The 18937-nt window shown below is 31.4% G+C and overlaps 2 protein-coding genes across 5 annotated transcripts in view; both read left to right on the forward strand.

The window, feature by feature from the left end:
- exp (expansion) overlaps positions 1-13226 on the forward strand; it is a 141789-nt gene extending 128563 nt beyond the window's left edge. For 3 of the 4 annotated variants that reach the window (XM_085190724.1, XM_085190726.1, XM_085190723.1), the window contains 4 exons: positions 1897-2237; positions 6682-6772; positions 9351-9566; positions 11657-13226. In XM_085190724.1, coding sequence (XP_085046850.1) covers positions 1897-2237; positions 6682-6772; positions 9351-9566; positions 11657-11769 — 761 coding nt within the window. In that variant the 3' untranslated portion in view covers positions 11770-13226. Of the gene's footprint in view, positions 1-1896; positions 2238-6681; positions 6773-9350; positions 9686-11656 lie in introns of all 4 variants that reach the window. The other variant, XM_085190725.1, reaches the window with a different exon arrangement.
- Positions 13227-13539: 313 nt separating this feature from the next.
- Positions 13540-18652, forward strand: LOC146535475 (intraflagellar transport protein 74 homolog). Its single transcript, XM_085190721.1, has 11 exons — positions 13540-13887; positions 14143-14269; positions 14423-14660; positions 14922-15118; positions 15370-15546; positions 15684-15809; positions 15944-16045; positions 16688-16993; positions 17296-17410; positions 17665-17774; positions 18368-18652. The coding sequence occupies exons 1-11, from the start codon at positions 13772-13774 to the stop codon at positions 18578-18580; spliced, it is 1827 nt and encodes a 608-aa protein (XP_085046847.1). The 5' UTR covers positions 13540-13771; the 3' UTR covers positions 18581-18652.
- The last annotated feature ends 285 nt before the right edge of the window (positions 18653-18937 follow it).

Genomic DNA, 18937 nt, shown 5'->3' on the forward strand with positions numbered 1-18937 from the left:
TCATAATAAATATGATAATTGCACCCAGAAATATCTATTACATTTTAATGAAAATTAAACTGGTTTGAATGGATGTATTTCTTGATTTATTTCACTTAAACGAATGCTGTTTCTAAGTGCTATCTTATTATTAAAATTTTTCATAATAAAATCACAATCAGAATATCTAATTTATTACATTTGTTATTGTATTAAACATGCACATACATATCTAAACTGGAATACTATAAATCATGTTTTACAATTACTATTAGAAGGTAAGTCAGTCATCTAATAGTATTAAGGTTGAACTATTTAAATTGTATTGAAGTAATTTATAGATTCATTATGATAAAAATTGCCTCATAGCCACTCAATTCTACCAGTCATTTTGAAGCGTTTGGTTATTAGAAATTAATAAACGCTGCCTACTGTGTACAACTAAATCTTTTAAGTGATTTCCGCTGCCTCACTCGATTTAATTTAAAATGATAGACGTAGGAAGACACCGAATTCTTAGTTTCATAAATATATCACGAAATTGTGGAATTGTCAATAAACGACAAGTAATTTAAATGTAATTTGATATGTACTCATGTAATAATAAAGATTTCTCAACATTAGTGATGTTGTGTCAATTTTCGCAAACATTTCCTTGGATTTCTAGAAACTTCTATCTAGGCTTGTTATTACTGCTATTAAACATTAGTAGCGGTATAAGTAATATATTAGGTTTAAAAGCTCATAAACAGCTGGTGTTAAATGCGAATACCTATATTAGTTTGTACGACCTTTACCGTCGCACAACCTACCGTCGTAGGTTCTGGTCGTGGCGAGTGATTGCCATCCGATCGCTGCATCACGACGTTACCTACGTTCGGGTCGATTGCAAAATGCTATCTGAATGCATAAAGTGTTAGATAATATGATCCACTAGACGTTTTATTATTAACAGAATTGTTTTAACCTGTTATCTTTAGCATTCATATATAATTAATAGTAAATATAAAGTTCAAAGATTTTTTTTTATTTTGATAATGATAGACCAGATATATCTTTTTATTTTTCTTTTTAGCACCATCCTGGCGCATTGACTCTGATAAGAATGACGATCCCCACTCGGGAGAGTATATATTTAAAATAATTTCATTGCCTCTAAAATAGTTGGCATGTTTCCTTTATCCTGCTATGCGCAAAAAGCGTGTTGCTGTTTTTTTTTTCGGTTTATTTTTATACCAGATTTGGACTTGATCTTTATAAATAAGTTTAGAAATATGCACCAAAATCCTTGACATACATTCGGCAAATCCATTCATCGAATTCATATTTTTTAATTGCTGAATAAATTACATATTAGTTTGCGTAATGACAATTTTTATGTACATTTTAAATATTATTTTTTTAATATTAAATAATATATTCGAGTCAACCTTCGATCGAATCTAGACTGTTTGAAATCGTCCTAAACAAAACTTGCAAGGTTTAATTTTGAAACATTAGTTATAAATTGACACACTTGGAGCTATGGAACTACCTGCAGTAAAGGTCATGAAATCATGTTCAATCTTATATCCAGTCTTTTCGGTAGACTAATTTAGCTTATCCTTGTTTCTAAACTAAATTTAGAATTTAAAAGAGGACATAAAAAGAATCGTTATTTAAATTATAGGTCAGCTCATATATTTTTATTTTTGTAATTTTTTCTTCGAACTACACACATTGTAGCCTGTTTCAGTGCTTCAATTTTTGCACTATTGTATAATCTTCATTATTAAAGTGTATATATTACAAATATTATTTTTATAACATTAGAATTTAATAGATACTAATAAATTAGAATATTTTTAATTATGATATATGTTTTATTTAAATTTAATTGAAAAAACTGTCAATAATATTAAATATTTTTGTCAACAGTTCAAAGACCAATGGACATCAAGAACAGACCACGCATCCCTATACCTGATGAGGATCCCTACAGCATTGCCAGTTCTAACGCTAACGGATCAGGATCTAGCGGCAGCTCCGGTGGATACGGCCACAGTGGTCACAATGGCCATAATGGTCATAATGGCCACAATGGCCACAATGGCCACAATGGTCACAATGGCCACAATGGTCATAATGGAAATAATGGCCATGGTGTTGTGGCCGCAACCAGGGAACAGCTGATGATGCAAATGGGACAGAGGAGAGGTGAAAAGCCTCCCAATCTACCTCCTAGGGAAAATGGTTACGGACCAGCCGATATTCCTAAGGTATTTTTTTTGTTTTAAACGTAGTTAAATATACAAAATATCTTAGTAATTATCATTTAGCTGAACGCAACAGGGGCTTGAAATTTCAAATCCTACACACTGCTTAAACGAACGCGGAGGAGTGTAAAAGGGTTTGTCCAAAGACATTTTAGATTTGCTTTTTATTGTGACATACTCTTATTCTGATATTTATTGGTTATGCTACATTTATAATGCTTTCAAATATTAAATATTACACTGGCAACTTCATAAATCACCTAAATCTTAGCGGCTATATAATTAAGTAAAGGGCTCTTAAAAACATTATAATGACTAATGATGTTAAAAATGAAAAATGATCGCTGCTCTACGAATGAACTGCCCTATAAGAGCGTTCACCGCTCCAGTATACAACTAGCGATGTTAAGTTCCGCCACTCACCGGGCAGTGTCTTATATTCGGACGGAAAGCGGAGAGCGGAAACAACAGTCTTTCTATAGCCTGCTTACCCCGCTATATCTATATATATAAAAGGACTTGTCCTCACTGACTGAGGTAAGACGCACGCACAGCCGTAACCGCTGTGCGTAGAAACGTGGAATTTGGATAGATGTTTACTTTCGTAATCTGGACATCCACTAAGAAGGGATTTTGAAAAATTTTAACCCTAAAGGGGGGAAATAGGGGTTGAAAGTTTGTATGGGAAAAAATTTAAATCGGCACTAATTTTTATAAAATTTGAAATTTAGATTTTTGAAAGTATTTAATTGAACACGTGTTTCATCGTTTTCTAGAATTTTCCCCCTAAGGGTGCAAATGAGGGGTTGAAAGTTTGTATGGAGAAATCTTTAAAACGCCACCGATTATTATAAAATTTTAAATTTAGACTCTTAAAAATATTTAATTGAACATGTGTTTCAGGGTTTTCTAGAATTCACCCCCTAAGGGTGCAAATAAGGGGTTGAAAGTTTGTATGAGAAAATCTTTAAATCGCCACCGATTTTTATAAAATTTGAAATTTAGACTCTTAAAAAAATTTCATTGAACACATGTTTCGTCATTTATTAGAATTCACCCCTAAATACGCAAGCGAAGATGCGCGCGTCCGCTAGTCTTGAATAAAGCGTGAAACTAAAAAAAAGTAGTTATCGTATTTAGTGACGTAGGTACGCACACAAAGGCGCGAGCGCTTAAAAATTATTTTGAAATATAACCTTCTTTAAAAATCGTTTTTTTATTTGATTTACAGATTCACATATATTGTATTTGTTGTAACAATTCCTTTCTATGCCATAAGATTTTATTCATATTGCAATCACGATTTATCAAGAGCGCTCGCCGCCCTTCAACTAGGTCTAATAACGTTTAATGGAAACCGTTCACACCAAGGATTATTAAAGTATAACCGACAAACACACATAATGCCCAATTTCTTATATATTAGATGCGGTTACAGACTGACCGTGTAATCTTATTTCTGTTATAGTGAAAATTACATTATCTTTATTGCTATCCACGTTGCCACTGTTTAGTTTGTAATGTATTTTTAAATCAATTTGTCTGTGTTTTTTTCATTGTACGGCCTTTTAAATTCTCACAATGATTATACTCGTATTGCCACTCTAGCGCAATATTTCATGTAATAACGTAATTTTACTTCGCTACTTTGATGAATAATGTTTAAGATTATTACAGTTTATAGCAATTATTTTCTCTTTTGCTTGTTTTTTAGGCCTTCTTGGTGCAGTGGTGCAGCTCTCTCAATCTAAATGCGATAGTTTTGGGTGCGATCTTTGTTCGGTGGTTTTTTTAATTATTTTTATTTACTCGCTCTAATTAATAAAGCGGTGAGTTTCGCCACTCAAGATGCAATGTCTTCGACAACTTCAACGTTTCCTACTGTGCCCCCTATTTCTCGAAAATAACAAAGTGTCTCTGTAATACTACCCCCTCTGCATAGCCTGCCTTTGAAGAAAAGTAATAATCAGCTTGCATTTTAACTTGTATTGCAGAATATAATAAAGATTTCAAGTTATCACAATATTGAATATACATTAATCTAACGCCACGTAATTAGTCTATCACGATCTTATTTGTAAAGGACTATATTAAGAACAAAATTATGACTTTTGATAACGTTTGCTTAAAATAAATCCACGATTTCACTTCGTGCGATGCAAAGTAATTCCAATTATTCGCTAACAAACTTCATATCAAATTTATTACGCAGATTGGCACTTGAAATAAGTTATCAACTACTTGTCATATGTAAAAAGCTTCTAAATCCTTAATCTTTAATGCGAAGCAGGATACAAATCACTTAAACTGGAATCAGTGTCGTGAATCACAAATGCTTTTAATGGAAATCAAACCTTGACCCTCCGAAAGAAAATAATAAATGAAGAGGAATTTTAAAATAAAAGGGACATTTAATGTATTATATATAGATTGATAAAGGACCGATTTACGCAAAGTGATTTTGTGACGTGCCTCGACGTGAATAATGAATTTTGTATATTATATTTACTCAGATTTCGACTTTGGTTGATAAAATGTGTAGTATAAAAAATAAAATAATTTCATTTGAAAAAAAATTGTAAAAAACCACAATGATATACATTTTGGTTCATAAATTTCAGTTTAAACTTTCTAGATTATTTGAAGAATAATAAAATATATCCGACGTCCATTTGTCTTTGAGAATTAGTCGTGTAGCAGACACAAGCGTGCGACAAATGGTTGTGAGCCCGATTTCAAACCCAGAAAATGAAATCTTTAATATTTTCATTTCCTCGCTCTGGTAACGAGGTGATGCGCGGCGTTGAGTTCCACCACATAATGTCACTTAAATCATTTAGAAAAGTGGGAAACGGAGCGTATTAATTTTGGATTCCACTTGTCTGTCCTGCTATGTGAGAAAAAAAAAATTTTTTTTTACAAAATCAAAATACACAGCATGTATGTTATAATATATAGGTAAATATAGTATATACTATACTTACTATCATATCTATTAATAGAAATTTATTACCAAACTCATCAAGCCCCACAAACGTTATGCAGTATGCTCGAGCCGAAGTGAAAGTTCAGTCATTTAACGCCTGTTAGCTCGGAATTCATCTAATAATCCGACATGAGATATCTTTTTATAGATGTGTATATAGAAATATGGCGTTCCAGTAGTTGTACCAGTCTGCGTTTTTTTTTCATTTGGTAATTAGAATCAAACGGTAGTTGGGTGAATGATTTAACGAAATGAACTAATAACTAAAAAGGTTTAATTTAAAAATCTCCCAAGTTTTGTTATTATTTTAAATACATTTAAGATATATTAATAACGTTTTAAAGGAACTGTTAACTTTGTTCCTCAAATCTATTCGTTATTCTGAATTACCGGCTCAAATATCAACAAATCATATGATAAAAAGATCGATCAAAGAGAGATCATTTTATTGTGAAAATCAAAACCATGTACCATATATTATGGTCAATTGTGACTGAAAAAATCATATACATTTAATCCATTTAAGTTAACAAAGGTGGAACGTATATCGATAATATCAAAGATATCATTGCCGCTAAAGATGAATGTCAGTAGGCGTGAAGTTCTGCCTTTTTATTGCTTTATCCAAATAGCATTGCTATGACATGACAAAGATCTGGAATGTCTCCTTTGCTTACTTTTATTATTAATTCAATGCATATTCGTGTCAGTCTATAGATAACAATAGAAATCGATTTAACTGATTCCGATCTGAAGATTTCAGATGTATTTATAATTTGCATAGAAATTGTTGCAGAAATTATAGTTAAATTGCATTTTTCTTTTGGTTTCGTAATTTTTATATCTTAAATTATTAGTCAAAAGTCAGGAAAATAACGATAAATACGTTAAAAGTGAAATAATAAGCGATTAGTTCAGCAGAAGTGACTGCATCTATTAACGTTATATAAAGCGACTACAATTTCTAAACGAACTACGAAAGTATAGTGAAGTCGGGGTGGCGAACATTTGTTTAAGTCAATAAGTCTCCCCTACAATATGAGTGTCGTATCAACATAAGTTCTCCATTGATCTCGTTTTACCTTGTAAGCAGATAAGGTGTACTTGACTCTCCGTACCCACGCATTACTTTAAATGTTTTTTCACGTTTTGCTACAAACAATCTGGTTTTAATACAATTCTGTGTGTTCCAATAGCGTAATCGAAGTGACGCTGTTTATTATATTACCCTTTGAAACATGTCAATACTTGTTTATTAAAGAGAGTTAGCTCGAATCGAAGTCTAGAAAGATTTATCGCTTTAGGAATATGATCAGACTAAATAAGATAAAAGAAAATAAATTTGTTGCATTTAACCTTCAAGGGATAATGTGGACTTTTGTTTTTTGGTCAAACAAATTAATACAATAAGAAAAAAAATGTTTAAATCTTAATGAAATATCTTTATTTATTGTTTCACAGCCGGATTACGATGACATTGAAGTTAATGAACGCGTCCCAACGCAGTTCCCGAGAGGAAAGTCAGATAAAGGAAAAGATAACAAGAAATACGGTAAGCCATATATTTTTTTTTATTGCTATAGTACTAGAATTATTCAAAATATTTTTATAAAATCCCCTTTAAAGGTTTGTTTATGTTAAAAATATCTTTGTCAACGCCATTCTCTGTGAGTATCCGAGATTTAACCTTTTACATAAAATAGGCAAGACATTTTGGTCCCTAATTAAAATACTTGGAACGCTCATTAAATTAGGAACACAAAACACTAAACTTACGGAGCTATTGTGGGATTTAATTAACTTAAGCAGGAGATACGAAAAAAATAGTTCTACAATAGTTGCATTAATTATTTCAAGGTAATAAATTGTCTTCAAGAAATGCGATGTGCGCAAATCGAAGTTTTTCAGCTAGGAAAGCTCTAAGTGTATGGAGCAAAGGACCCAGTTTTTAGTAACATTTTGATCGCCTACACCGTATTGCATCCTACAAGTCGACTTCTATAGAACTTCTATATGTATATATTGTATGTTGATTAGCAAAGGCGCCTACGTAAATATGTAACTTCCTAATAAGTAAATTGAAATCGTTTAATAATCGAACAATATAAATAAAATATAACCGAATAGAGCTAAAAAAACAAACAAATACAAAGATTCAGAAATGAATAAATACCTACATACGCTTAAACATTTTTTGAAAGGAATCGATTCAAACAATAGATTATTAAGCAGTTACAAAATACTGATTCAATGTAATACGCCTATATTAAACATAAAGATTTATATTTATCGTTATTTATTGTCGAGTTTCATCTTATTAAATTTTGCTCATTCGGTTTCAAGGCCAAGCTTTACTGTAAATATTTCAATAAAAAAACTGAAATTGTTTTAATAATTAAACATATTGTATCGGTTTTAAGTGGTATTTTTTTCAAAAACTACCGATACCTCTACCGATACCTGTGGGGGCAGATGTGTGACCTACATACAATATTACTTACAATTCTGTAATAACGAAGCTTAATTTGTATTTTATGTCAAATCTTGAACGTCCGTGTAAGAATACTAAGTAGGTGGACATTTGATAAGCAAGTCATGTTACATAAATAGATGTAGAATCCACCTGATCTGAGCCCGTGATCTCATCATGGGATTACCGTTTACTTGACAGAACGTGTGAAATATCGCCCAGGTATATTATATTATATAGAAATAATAATGGTCTAATGATTTTTGTTATGTCTTTATTTTCGATTTTCATACATTATTCTATTTTTGGATATTTGTTCTAATGCTGAATTAATATAAAATATATGTTTCTCAGATTTCCATACGAACCTTCCCTTGTACCATAATGCGTAGACTTCATTATTTTTCATTCATATATTGTAATTAACTTTTGTTCTACTATCAGTATATGGCAACCGTGATTTATGACTAGTAATATATTAACGAGTATAACAATAAATAAGTATTGAAAATCAATTAATTTTACGCGTGCAGTATATGACGTGGTTGCCGATATAAGTTCACGTTTGCCCCAAATGTCACAGATGGAGGAGAGCAGAGGTTACCAGACAATACTCTTTCGCAACCTCCAGCTGACATTTGGGCATATCCTTGATATTTAAATAGACGGTTCTTTGCGGGCGTAGGATGCGGAACATAAAGTGCACGCGTTCATTGTCTTTTTTTTATGTTGTAAATAGGTATTTCTATCGAAAGTTTAGTGAGGTTTTGGTGCAGTTAGGACTTTTTGACGTCATGTTTGTGATTATTTTCTGATTCTACTTAGTTTTTTTTTATTTTTTCTTTCTTTTGGCTTAGCTAACTAAGCTAAACTAAATAAAATGATACATTGAATTTTGACTGTAAGCATTTTTTTGAATAGGATAAACATTCGAAACGATGTAGTTAGATAATCTTACCCAAAAATACGAAAATGCGTAAAAAATAAGAAAACTGGACTCAGGAAGAAATATTTCTACATATAATTTTTAATTCTAAAATTAAGCATATTAAACATATTTTGACAGTAAATTATACGAGACTTAAAAGGTAATGCAATTATCTTTGATTTGACAATCGTTCGTGGGAAAGATACTGACTGAAACGTTAAATGTTACCTGTGTATACTAAAGAGTATAAGAGTAGGTACTTTGAATTCCTAATTTTACAAGCAAATATGTAACACTTTTTAGTATAAAATGTTTTTAGTGCGTATAGACTATAGATGCAGGATAAATATAAACAACTTTAATGAGATGCAGATTATATATTATTAACATTCACAAATGTTTTTTCAAGTAATAAATAAATAATGACTAAAAACGTGTGACATGCTGGATCGATTAGTAAATAATAATATTTTGATATGTCGTATTGTCTTATGTGGAATTTAAGTATTACTTAGGAATTATAATACTTAAATAAGGGCAAAGGCATTAAGGCTGTTTATGTGTATATAATGACACAAACTGTTGACTACCCGCAATTTTAAGTGATTTATACATTTTATTGCTAATATATTATATTTAACTGTCTATACAGTATAGTTACCACGTGACCTTAAAATAACAACTAATAACACATTTTAAAACAATCTAACTTGCTTTAAATTCTATTTCCAGATGACCCCTACTACTGTGGACTTCGCGCGCGTGTGCCCAACTTCGTGAAGGCCACAGGCAAGCACGTTCTCCCAGCGATGACAGAACGCCTCACTCTAAAGGAGACACCAGTGCCGAGCAAGCGTTACAGCGTGGTCCAACAGGGACCCTTCCACCCCCCATTCGTCCCCATTCAAGCCCCCATATGGCACGCACGTTCATATGAAAGTGGAATCGGTGCGTACCGTCCCAGAAAAGAGAAGCTCATGTATCAATTCTATCCCAACAGGGAACGTCGGCCCCTAGTGATACAGCAGCCCCGCTAACTAATCAATACAATCTACGCTACAATCTTGGTATTTACCCCCCTTTTTTATTCACTTCGCTTGGCACGCCTCATGCTTAGTTGGTTCACACGTTTGTGTCCTTTCACCGGATAGTTTTTTCAAATTAAAAGTACTTCCACTCAATTCCTAATAATGCTATGGTAATATCGACTAAGTCGGTCCTTCGGCTCTGGTAGCACGCATCACGCTTGGTATACCGTTTCTATTTGACCTTCACTTTATTTATTTATTACTGATACACTTTAGTTTCTCTAATTACTTACACTTTACCTTTAATAGATTGCTAGTTTATTTTTGGATTATAGTCTTCTACTCTTATATTTAATATTTAATTATTATCTTAAGATTTATCGATCACTGTTTCCTTCTAATTTATAACTAAAGTAATATATTCAGTACTATTATATTTATCAAGAATGTCTATTTCAACTGCTTAAAATATTCTTTTAATGTTTATTACTATCCTAACTAAAACAATCGCTTCGATCTGCAAGCCCAAATCTTTTGTCCCATCCTATTTCCCAATAATCTTTTTTTTTTCATATAAAACATTACATGAGATTACATTGACATCAGATCGTCGCTGGACTTGAACATGGCTTCGCTTCATCCATTTTTATTATAATCATAGGAGTAAATACCAAAGCAACAAAAAATAATTAATAAAATGAATAAATATTAATATATTATATTATAATAATAAATATTAAAAAAAAAAATCTTTCAAATATTTAGCTGATTAAGTATTAAAAACTTTATTGTAATCATTAACGAAGATTAAGAGTAAGGAAAAATATTACATATACACTATAAATATTATTTTGAACTACTATGATATAAAAATTTAATTGTTCCAAGAAAATAAAATGATACCAATTCATTTATGGCATATAATGCCATAAATATGACAATGCTATATAAAATAATTTCAAATTCTTATACATACATTACAATTTCTAAACATTTTAAACACTAGTTTTAAACACTGACATGTCGTGGCGCAATAGCATAGCGTGTTGACTTTAAAAACAACGATTTTGGGTTCGATTCAGCGGAAGGTGGGGTACGGAGTGTCTTAACACTTAGTGCCCTCTGTCTACCCTGCTACATGTGGAATACCTCGTAAAGCATAAAAAATAAACACTATAAAATTACTTCACAAGTTGAAAAGGTACAATTGTTGTATACGAGTACAGCGTGCCCACATAAGTTCGTGATCGTGTGCGTCCTAAATCGGACTTTGTTTTGCAATCCTCCGAACAACCAAACTATATTAACATTTTATAATTAATACTAGTACAATTTAATATAAAAATTACAAAATTATTATACATTTAATAAAAGTAATTTAATATTATTAAATGAGCTATTTAATAATTTAATTGTACCGTTTTAAGCGTTTATTTTCACAATTGTATTTGATAATTATTAACATTCAACAATGTTATTTAATAATAATTTTTATATGATAAATATTATTTTATTAAATATATGCATGCTGCTAGTTTTCTTTTATGATAGCATGCATAAATCATCCAAAATGTCATGATATCTATTTTACTTTTATACACGGTTCACTCTTAACGCACAATTATAAAAACCATGTACACTTTATTTCTGAAAATTTAACTTGATGTTATGTTTCCCAAATTTAGTTTTTATTTTAATTTTTGTTATAATAAAAATTAAGAAGAGTTAGCCGTGATGTCATTCATTCATGTTAACTAGAGAGTAGAGGGAAGCTAGAGTGAAGACACTTCTTTCCCGTTTTCCGCCGAATTCTGAAGGCATTGCGTGTTGAACGGCGGAACTCAACGTCGCGCTTTGCCTCTACACCAGAGCGAAAAAATGAAAATATTAAATACTTCACTTATTCGAGCGGGAACCTACTACTCGTCGCATTTACAATCACACTTTGTGCCCTACACCACTACCGGCCTCATAGTTTTCATATTAACATAATTTAACACTTACTTGCAGATGGTGATCCCTACGACCCTTACGCAGTGTACGGCAGGTTGCCCGTCCCCGGCCGCTTCCCGCCCCCACCCGCGCCCAACGCGCGTCACATGTTCATCGGGGAATGGGACTAAAAACCGAAATATTTTGGCTAATTTTGGTAATATCACTTCGATTGTTTGATATTATAATAAATTCTATATCGTTCTATTCTTTTTTATTAATGTTTTTAATATAATAGGTATATGTAACTGTCTGTAAATGAGAAATTTTTATATAGTAATTAGGTATGTAAATTGTAGTTTTTTTTGTGTTAAAAAGAATAGATAACGATATCGAGTTTGCAACAAATATTGTTTGTTTGAAGTGATCGTATCAAACTGTAAATATATTTTTTTGTAAATTATCAACATAATTTACTGTGTATTTGACTTATTCGACTCGACTTTGTAAAATAAACGATTAATGTGTTTACCCAAGTAGCATAGTTTTGTAATCGTAATGTGAATTTAAGTGCTTTACGTTCAATAATCACTGCCAATATACATATTTATATACGTTTTAAGCGTTATGATTTTGTAACTTTCACATTTTGACGCCATTTTCTTTTCATTTTCGTCATTCGGTGGTGATAGTTACAAAATTACTTAATTTACTTAAAGTTAAGTATTCTTAAGATAAAGTGTCAATCCTAGTCAGCACAGGGTTGGATTTTAAAAAAATTGCAAAAGAAACTATGGATCGGATTTAATAGATTCTTGAACAAAATCAGAAGAATTACTATTTTTATATATTTTTTAATGAATTTATTAATAAATAACTTGTAAATTCTAGCTATTATTTCTAATATTTCTTAAATTTGTAAATAGTTAAGTGTTCTTATTTTTCTATGTACATCTAAGTACATTAAGTGTTAAAATAATTGAACCATATGACTCTGCTATTCCCAATACGAATATTTTATAAATACTCAAGTATACTTATATTTAGAAGTAATTTTGTACAATGTATTGACAGTTTTGTACTTTTATAATGTCAATATTTAGGTATACTTATATATAAGTTTTTAGTTACAACACCTGACTCGAAAATTATAAGAAAAGCAAAATTATTCGTGTTATGATTTTATTCGATTTTTCAAATGAAATAATTTCGGTGCTAGACAGGTTACCATTCTGTTTTATATAATGTTTTTAGAATAATTATACTGTAGAACTGCCTGGAGCCTGATACTACATGTTTATAGTGCAGGTATACTAGTATTCATCATTTACTATTTTTAAAGACTTTCTTACTACAACATTCTATATATTTTTTCTAAATATTTACTACTCGGCATTATATTCTCTTCAATACATATATTTCAAGTAAAATCGTCAACAAGTGTTACGTAATTATTAAAAGAAATATAAATATATATTTTTATAATGTGAATAAATTATTATTTTTATATGAATTTACTGTTGACGAGTGTACTTTTAGTTTATCAACATCCATACATAATGTAACGTAGGGTGTTGGTTATTCTGTAACCTAATTTAAGAAAATTTAAGCAATTTGTAAGAATCAAATCAATATACAATTATTTCAATATATATGTTTTATTTGTCTAACCTGCTTCATAGATTTATTGAGTGAAAATTACAGTTATGAAATTGGTTATAAAGCCAATAAAATATTTATGAATTTAAACATTTGCAGCTCACACATTAAATAAATAACTAATTATACAATAAATAATACATTCGCCTACAGAAATCTGATTTTTTCCCAATTAGCTTTACTTTTTAAAAATTATGAATACAAATTTCAAATCGATAGATACTACGTACTATTTTAGACATTTTCTTTCATTTTCTCATAAATATCTAAAAAAAATACTACTAAAAATTTCGTGAAATTTCTTTAAATTTTAAATATCATTTGCCAGCTGAAATAAACGGATTTAAATGTTTTGATCAAATGCATAAAGGTACCATAGAGACCATCAAATTTCTAAACTAACTTAACCTATTGTATATAACGTTACCATAGCAACGTACAAACAACATAGCTACTGCGCGTGAACGTATTATACACAATATTAATGTATTCCTTCTCATTGGATGTGAAAAAAATTAATTAGCTGAAGTGGTTATGGATTTTTCCGAGGATTCAGAGCGTGTTAGTACAGGGCGGAGGGCAGATGTGCCGCGCCCGGTCTCAAGACGAGGCTTCAGAGAGTATACAAATAACGGCTCTGCTTTATCCAGGTAAGTGAAAAGAAAGTAAATAGTAAGTATTATTTCGTTATTATTGTAGCTTTGAATTTAAATGGTTAATTGAAGAAAAATTTAATATTTATTATAAATTTTCTTATCGTGAAGGACTTCTTTGACTATCGATTAAACTATACTAACTATACATATATAATTACAGACTCAATATATCTCCCTCTACATCGTTTAAAATGTGTGTTCCACAACTAATACCTCTAATAATAATTTTTAAACGTGAATATTTCACAGAAGCGGGACAATGAGGCCAACATCAGCATATAGAGGAAGCACTGCCTCCCGCATGGGGACAGCGGGCTTTGGCCCAGCACCGCCCACTGCGAACAAGCAGTCTTCTTCTATGACCGGATTTTCTATGGTAAGATTATTATCCAAAATTTTTCAACACAAGCGCGGTATACTTAAAGTAGATTCATTACATTTCTTGTATAACAGGGTAAGCAGATAAGACCTAATATTAAAACACTTCCTTTTGCCAGTTTCCAGTCAGTTTATTTTGCAATCTCTTCAGATCGACAGACCGATAACTCAACAAGGCATATCGGGTCTTCGAACAAGTACTGCAAGAGGTTTCCGCACACGACATCTGCAAGACAAACGTTATTGGGAAGAGCTGATGCAAGTAAAAGTAAGAGAAATGAAGGCTGAAATTGTGAGACTAACGGAGAAAGCAGAGGCAGGGGAAAGGGAGAAGTCTGCTAAGAAACATTATGAGACAAGAGTTAGGGAACTGGCGCAAGAGTTGACGGGTAAATGATGTTTTATATAATCCTTACATCATGGAGTAATAGAATGATTTAGTTATTTTTTATCTTCGCAAAAAGAAAAGAAAATATATCATTTATATCTCCATTTTCTGTTTATAATAAAACAACGATTAACCGCTAAATTAAAACTCGGTGTCACTCTCGTGTAATTAAAACATCCTCGTCAACAGTTCTTACTTCTCAGACGTAAGTGTAAGCTAAAAAAAATATAGATTATATTTTTATAATGTTATATTATTTTAGATCTACAAGGCAGATTAGCTGACTACAATACAGCTATTCGGATAGCAAATGGTGAAGCGTCGAAACAGTCCGTAGAAGAGCAAACAAGGGAATTTGAATTGAGCAACAAGAAATTACAAGAAGAAGTTGAACAAGTTTTCATAGAAAAGCAGAGGAAAGAAAATCAGTTACGCCAACTAAGAGAGCAAATGGATAAGGTATGAAAAATTACCGTTCCGTTTTTATTTTCTTTAATTTTCGAGACATTGCATGTTGTGGCATTGACAGTAGCGGAACCCAACGGTGCACTTTGTCTTATTGCCAAAGCGAGAAAATGAAAATAATCCATTCTTCCGAGTGAAAATCAAACCCAAAACCATTACCTTTGCAGTTTGGCCCTGTGTCGCTACTCCACTCTCTGGAGGCTGTCTCCGTTGCATACAGTAGCATGTCTTTTTTATTATAATAGGAGCAATCAACTATAACGAAACTGCTATCAGAAATGACACCAGAACAAAAAGAACAGTATAATGAACTGGAAGCGACAGCTTCGACTCTGCGTGAAGAAGTAGAACAAACAAGGCAACAAATAGATCACCTGAATAGAGAAAAAGAAGAATTCGTTAAAGAAATATCGGGTTCTCAGGTAACCTTATTATACTATTTAATATTTTCCACAATATAAGTATTTAAAGCGTTTTTCAGACTTATATAGAGTAGTGCAAAAAAGTAAGCCACACTTAATTTTACATTTAAAATGTTTTTCAATACATATTTTTTCAGATAAAAATGCATTTATTGGAATTACATCGTAGACTTGCATCAGCCGAAGAGAAGCGTGATAATTTAAAAAACGAAATTAACAATCGTTTGGATCCTCAAGAAGAAAGAGAGAAGCTTTTACAACAAGTAAGAGCACTTTAAGTGAAACCTAGATATAATATATCTAAGTTCTATCGTATAGATACTATTTTAAATTGCTAAACTTTTATTAAGTTGAAAAAAATGTTAAGATACTTAACCCTTTTTTAAACGTTTTTAAGGTGCGTGAAGATAATGCAGCTATAGCATCTTTGGACAGCAATGCCTCAAATCTTAAAGACCAGATTCGAAAAGTACAAGAATATATAGAACAAGCTGAACAAGTAAATATTTTCTTTTCTAACGTTTTTTATAAAGTAACAAAAGCAAAAGTTAGTTTCTGCTACTCACTCCTAGTTACTTATGTTAAGCCTATGTAATACGCTAAGTTTAAGCTGAGTTTTGTATTGGTGTGAGCCTCTCTAAAAATGTAGACAAAAAATTGTTTTAAAGTAAATTTTACTATTAAAGATAAATAAGAAAATCATACATAAAAATATAGCAATTGTTCTACACTGGACATTGCTTTCTCCTAATTTTCCTAAGTTTCGTCTGATGTGTCGTTTGAGTTGCTAATAAACCGATCCGCTGTTCACAAGAACAGCGTTGTATTCACAATCTTTTAAGAACTAAAAGATAATTAACTGCTTGCTCACATACATGTTTGCGTTTTTGTACAGAGATAATGCCACCAATCTTTAACATGTAGTAAATCCAATACAAAAATAAAATGTTAAGAATTAAATATATAATGCTGCTATCAATACAAGAGGTGTAAGTCTAAAAGCAGTAAATTACCGACGTTACACCTACACTATATATGAACACTTACACAAATGTAAAGCTCACTTTGGTCCGAACAGACTGTATCTATCTACAAATGTATAATTATCTCATAAATTTTATCCACTTCATTATCATCGCAGGACCTCGAGGAGGGTAATTCAGAACGTCACCAAAAATACAGAGAATTGAAGAAAAGAGAAGAAACCATGGACGCTTTTATGTCTACCTACGAGGATAATCTCAAAAAGGAAATAGAAAAGATCGATCAATTGGAAAAAGATATAGTATTTGCCTTAGAACACAGCAGTTCTAATATAGATCTAGATTTAAGTGAAATAGATTCATTAAAACAACGAGAAGGTTATTCGACCTTTTATGATGATAGTAAGAAGACAGTTGAAACTTTGACTAAAGACTACGAAAGATTTCAAGCTAATTTGAAAAAGGTAACATTAAAGATGTTTCAGTTACTTTTTTGCGTTATCTTATTAAACTTAGAAACAGTTCATATTTAATCTATACAAAATAAGGTATTACAAAATTGAAGAATTTGTTTGGTGAAACCCGCTGATCTGAGAGGCTACTGGTTCGAATTGAAAATTTATTCTTATATAAGCCAGTCCATCTGGAAAGGCTATATTCAACTCACTAGTATTACATAGAGTAAATAGTGTTAAAGAATCAATAAATTAAAAGTATCGTATCGTAGTATTGTATTATATTTTCTTATATTTGTATAATAATCCAGGTGGAAGCAACGCGTGAGCGTCTCGCAACAGAATTACAAACTCTTCCGGAGAAAACAAGCGTCATGCAAGGAGAACTTGTGACATTATCTGATTTGGAAAAGCTGAGAGATGAAGGTTTTTATTATAGTTTAAATTTATTAAAATTTACATTTGTAAAACTTTATTAAATACGTTTTAGGTTTTTAAGTCTTTTTTAAGTGAAATTGTGTTTATTTAACTGATGTTTAATAATTTCATTGGTTTTATTGACATCTTTGCCTTTCATACATTTATCTTAAAAAATGGCAAACTTTTGGACCAATAACCGATAAAATACTTAAATGTACAACAATCTTTAAATTAGTGAAAAAGTTATTCCGCTTTATTAGGAGAGGAGCAAAAGAAGGCTCTGGAAAGCGAAACGAAAATCCTGAAAGAAAAGTTAGCACCAACTGAGAGCGCAGTTATAGAAGCTTCGAATAAGCTTAAAAAACTACAGGTAATAAATGCAAAAATATAATTTATTAACATTCTTGTTATTGTTAACATAAGTAACTAAGAGTGAGTTTTTATTTCTATAAAAAAATCTTTAATTTACTAAATATTTAGTTAAATTTATATTTTTTTTTATTGAGCGAAGCGAGAGACTTTTTACACTCTTTGTCATCAATAGGCTCCCAAACGGTTTGACCGATTGAGATAAAAATTTGCAAACATATAGATATGACCATGTCGTAGATGGTTTTAGGCGAAAAAAAAAATCTTCGCTTCGCTCAACATGTTAACACTACCGAGATTTTGCGAGCGCAGCGAGTCAAAATTCAGTTCCGGTTCGCGCCCCTAGTATAGAATACATATATTACTTAATTATCAGTTATTCGAAAAAAACTGGGTACCTGATAACCTAGTATTAAGATAATCCGTTCCGTTGTAAGAATTCTAAAGTTGAATGTTGAGTAGAGAAACTCAGTCGCACGCTTGTGCTCCCGTGCCACGACCGGGCTCATACTTGTTTTAAAAATATTTTTCTCAAATGCCTGAATACCTATCACTCACTAACTATATCACTTGATCAATTATTTTTTTTTTTAGGAAAGTCTTGACGGAAATGAAATGTATGCCAAATTAAACAGTCTTGAGGAAGAATTAGCACAACTAGAAAGTAGGAAGACCATTCTAGAAGAAGACATCGCATCTATAACTTTAAAAGCGGACTATGAACCACTGAAAAAAGAGGCAATGAGTGAAATTGCTGCCTTAAACAAAAAACTTATTGAAGATCTTAATAATAATAAAACTTATTAACATTGTAATATGTGTGAAATATTGTGTGAAATGTGTGTATGCTTAATTAAATATTTCAATTACATTTTTTCTCTAAATGAACTTATTTTTTTTCTACTAACTCGTACCTAGAATAACACAGGAAAATATAAATCTATGTTCCATATGTAAATAAGGAAGTTTCACGATAGCCTAGCAGGATAGGTAGAGAAAACCTGTTGAGTGGTAGAATTCAACGCCGCATTTTGCCCTGTCATCCCACTGGTTTCGCTCTCAAGGAAATGTAAATATCAAATATTTCACTTCCCTGAGTGGGAATGGAACCCATACCCGTTCACAGTCACACGCTTGTACTTCAAACGTATCGAGGGGCAATAA

Source organism: Heliconius melpomene, chromosome 10 (assembly GCF_056956725.1).
Source record: "Heliconius melpomene rosina isolate 202511_hmr_F chromosome 10, ASM5695672v1, whole genome shotgun sequence".
NCBI classification, from domain to species: domain Eukaryota; kingdom Metazoa; phylum Arthropoda; class Insecta; order Lepidoptera; family Nymphalidae; genus Heliconius; species Heliconius melpomene.

Bases quoted from the DNA above. Each gene is read 5' to 3' on its own strand.
- LOC146535475 (XM_085190721.1), top strand. From the start codon at position 13,772: ATGGATTTTTCCGAGGATTCAGAGCGTGTTAGTACAGGGCGGAGGGCA. The intron at 13,888-14,142 runs GTAAGTGAAAAG...AATATTTCACAG, and splicing joins AACGGCTCTGCTTTATCCAG to AAGCGGGACAATGAGGCCAA. The intron at 17,775-18,367 runs GTAATAAATGCA...TTTTTTTTTTAG, and splicing joins ATAAGCTTAAAAAACTACAG to GAAAGTCTTGACGGAAATGA.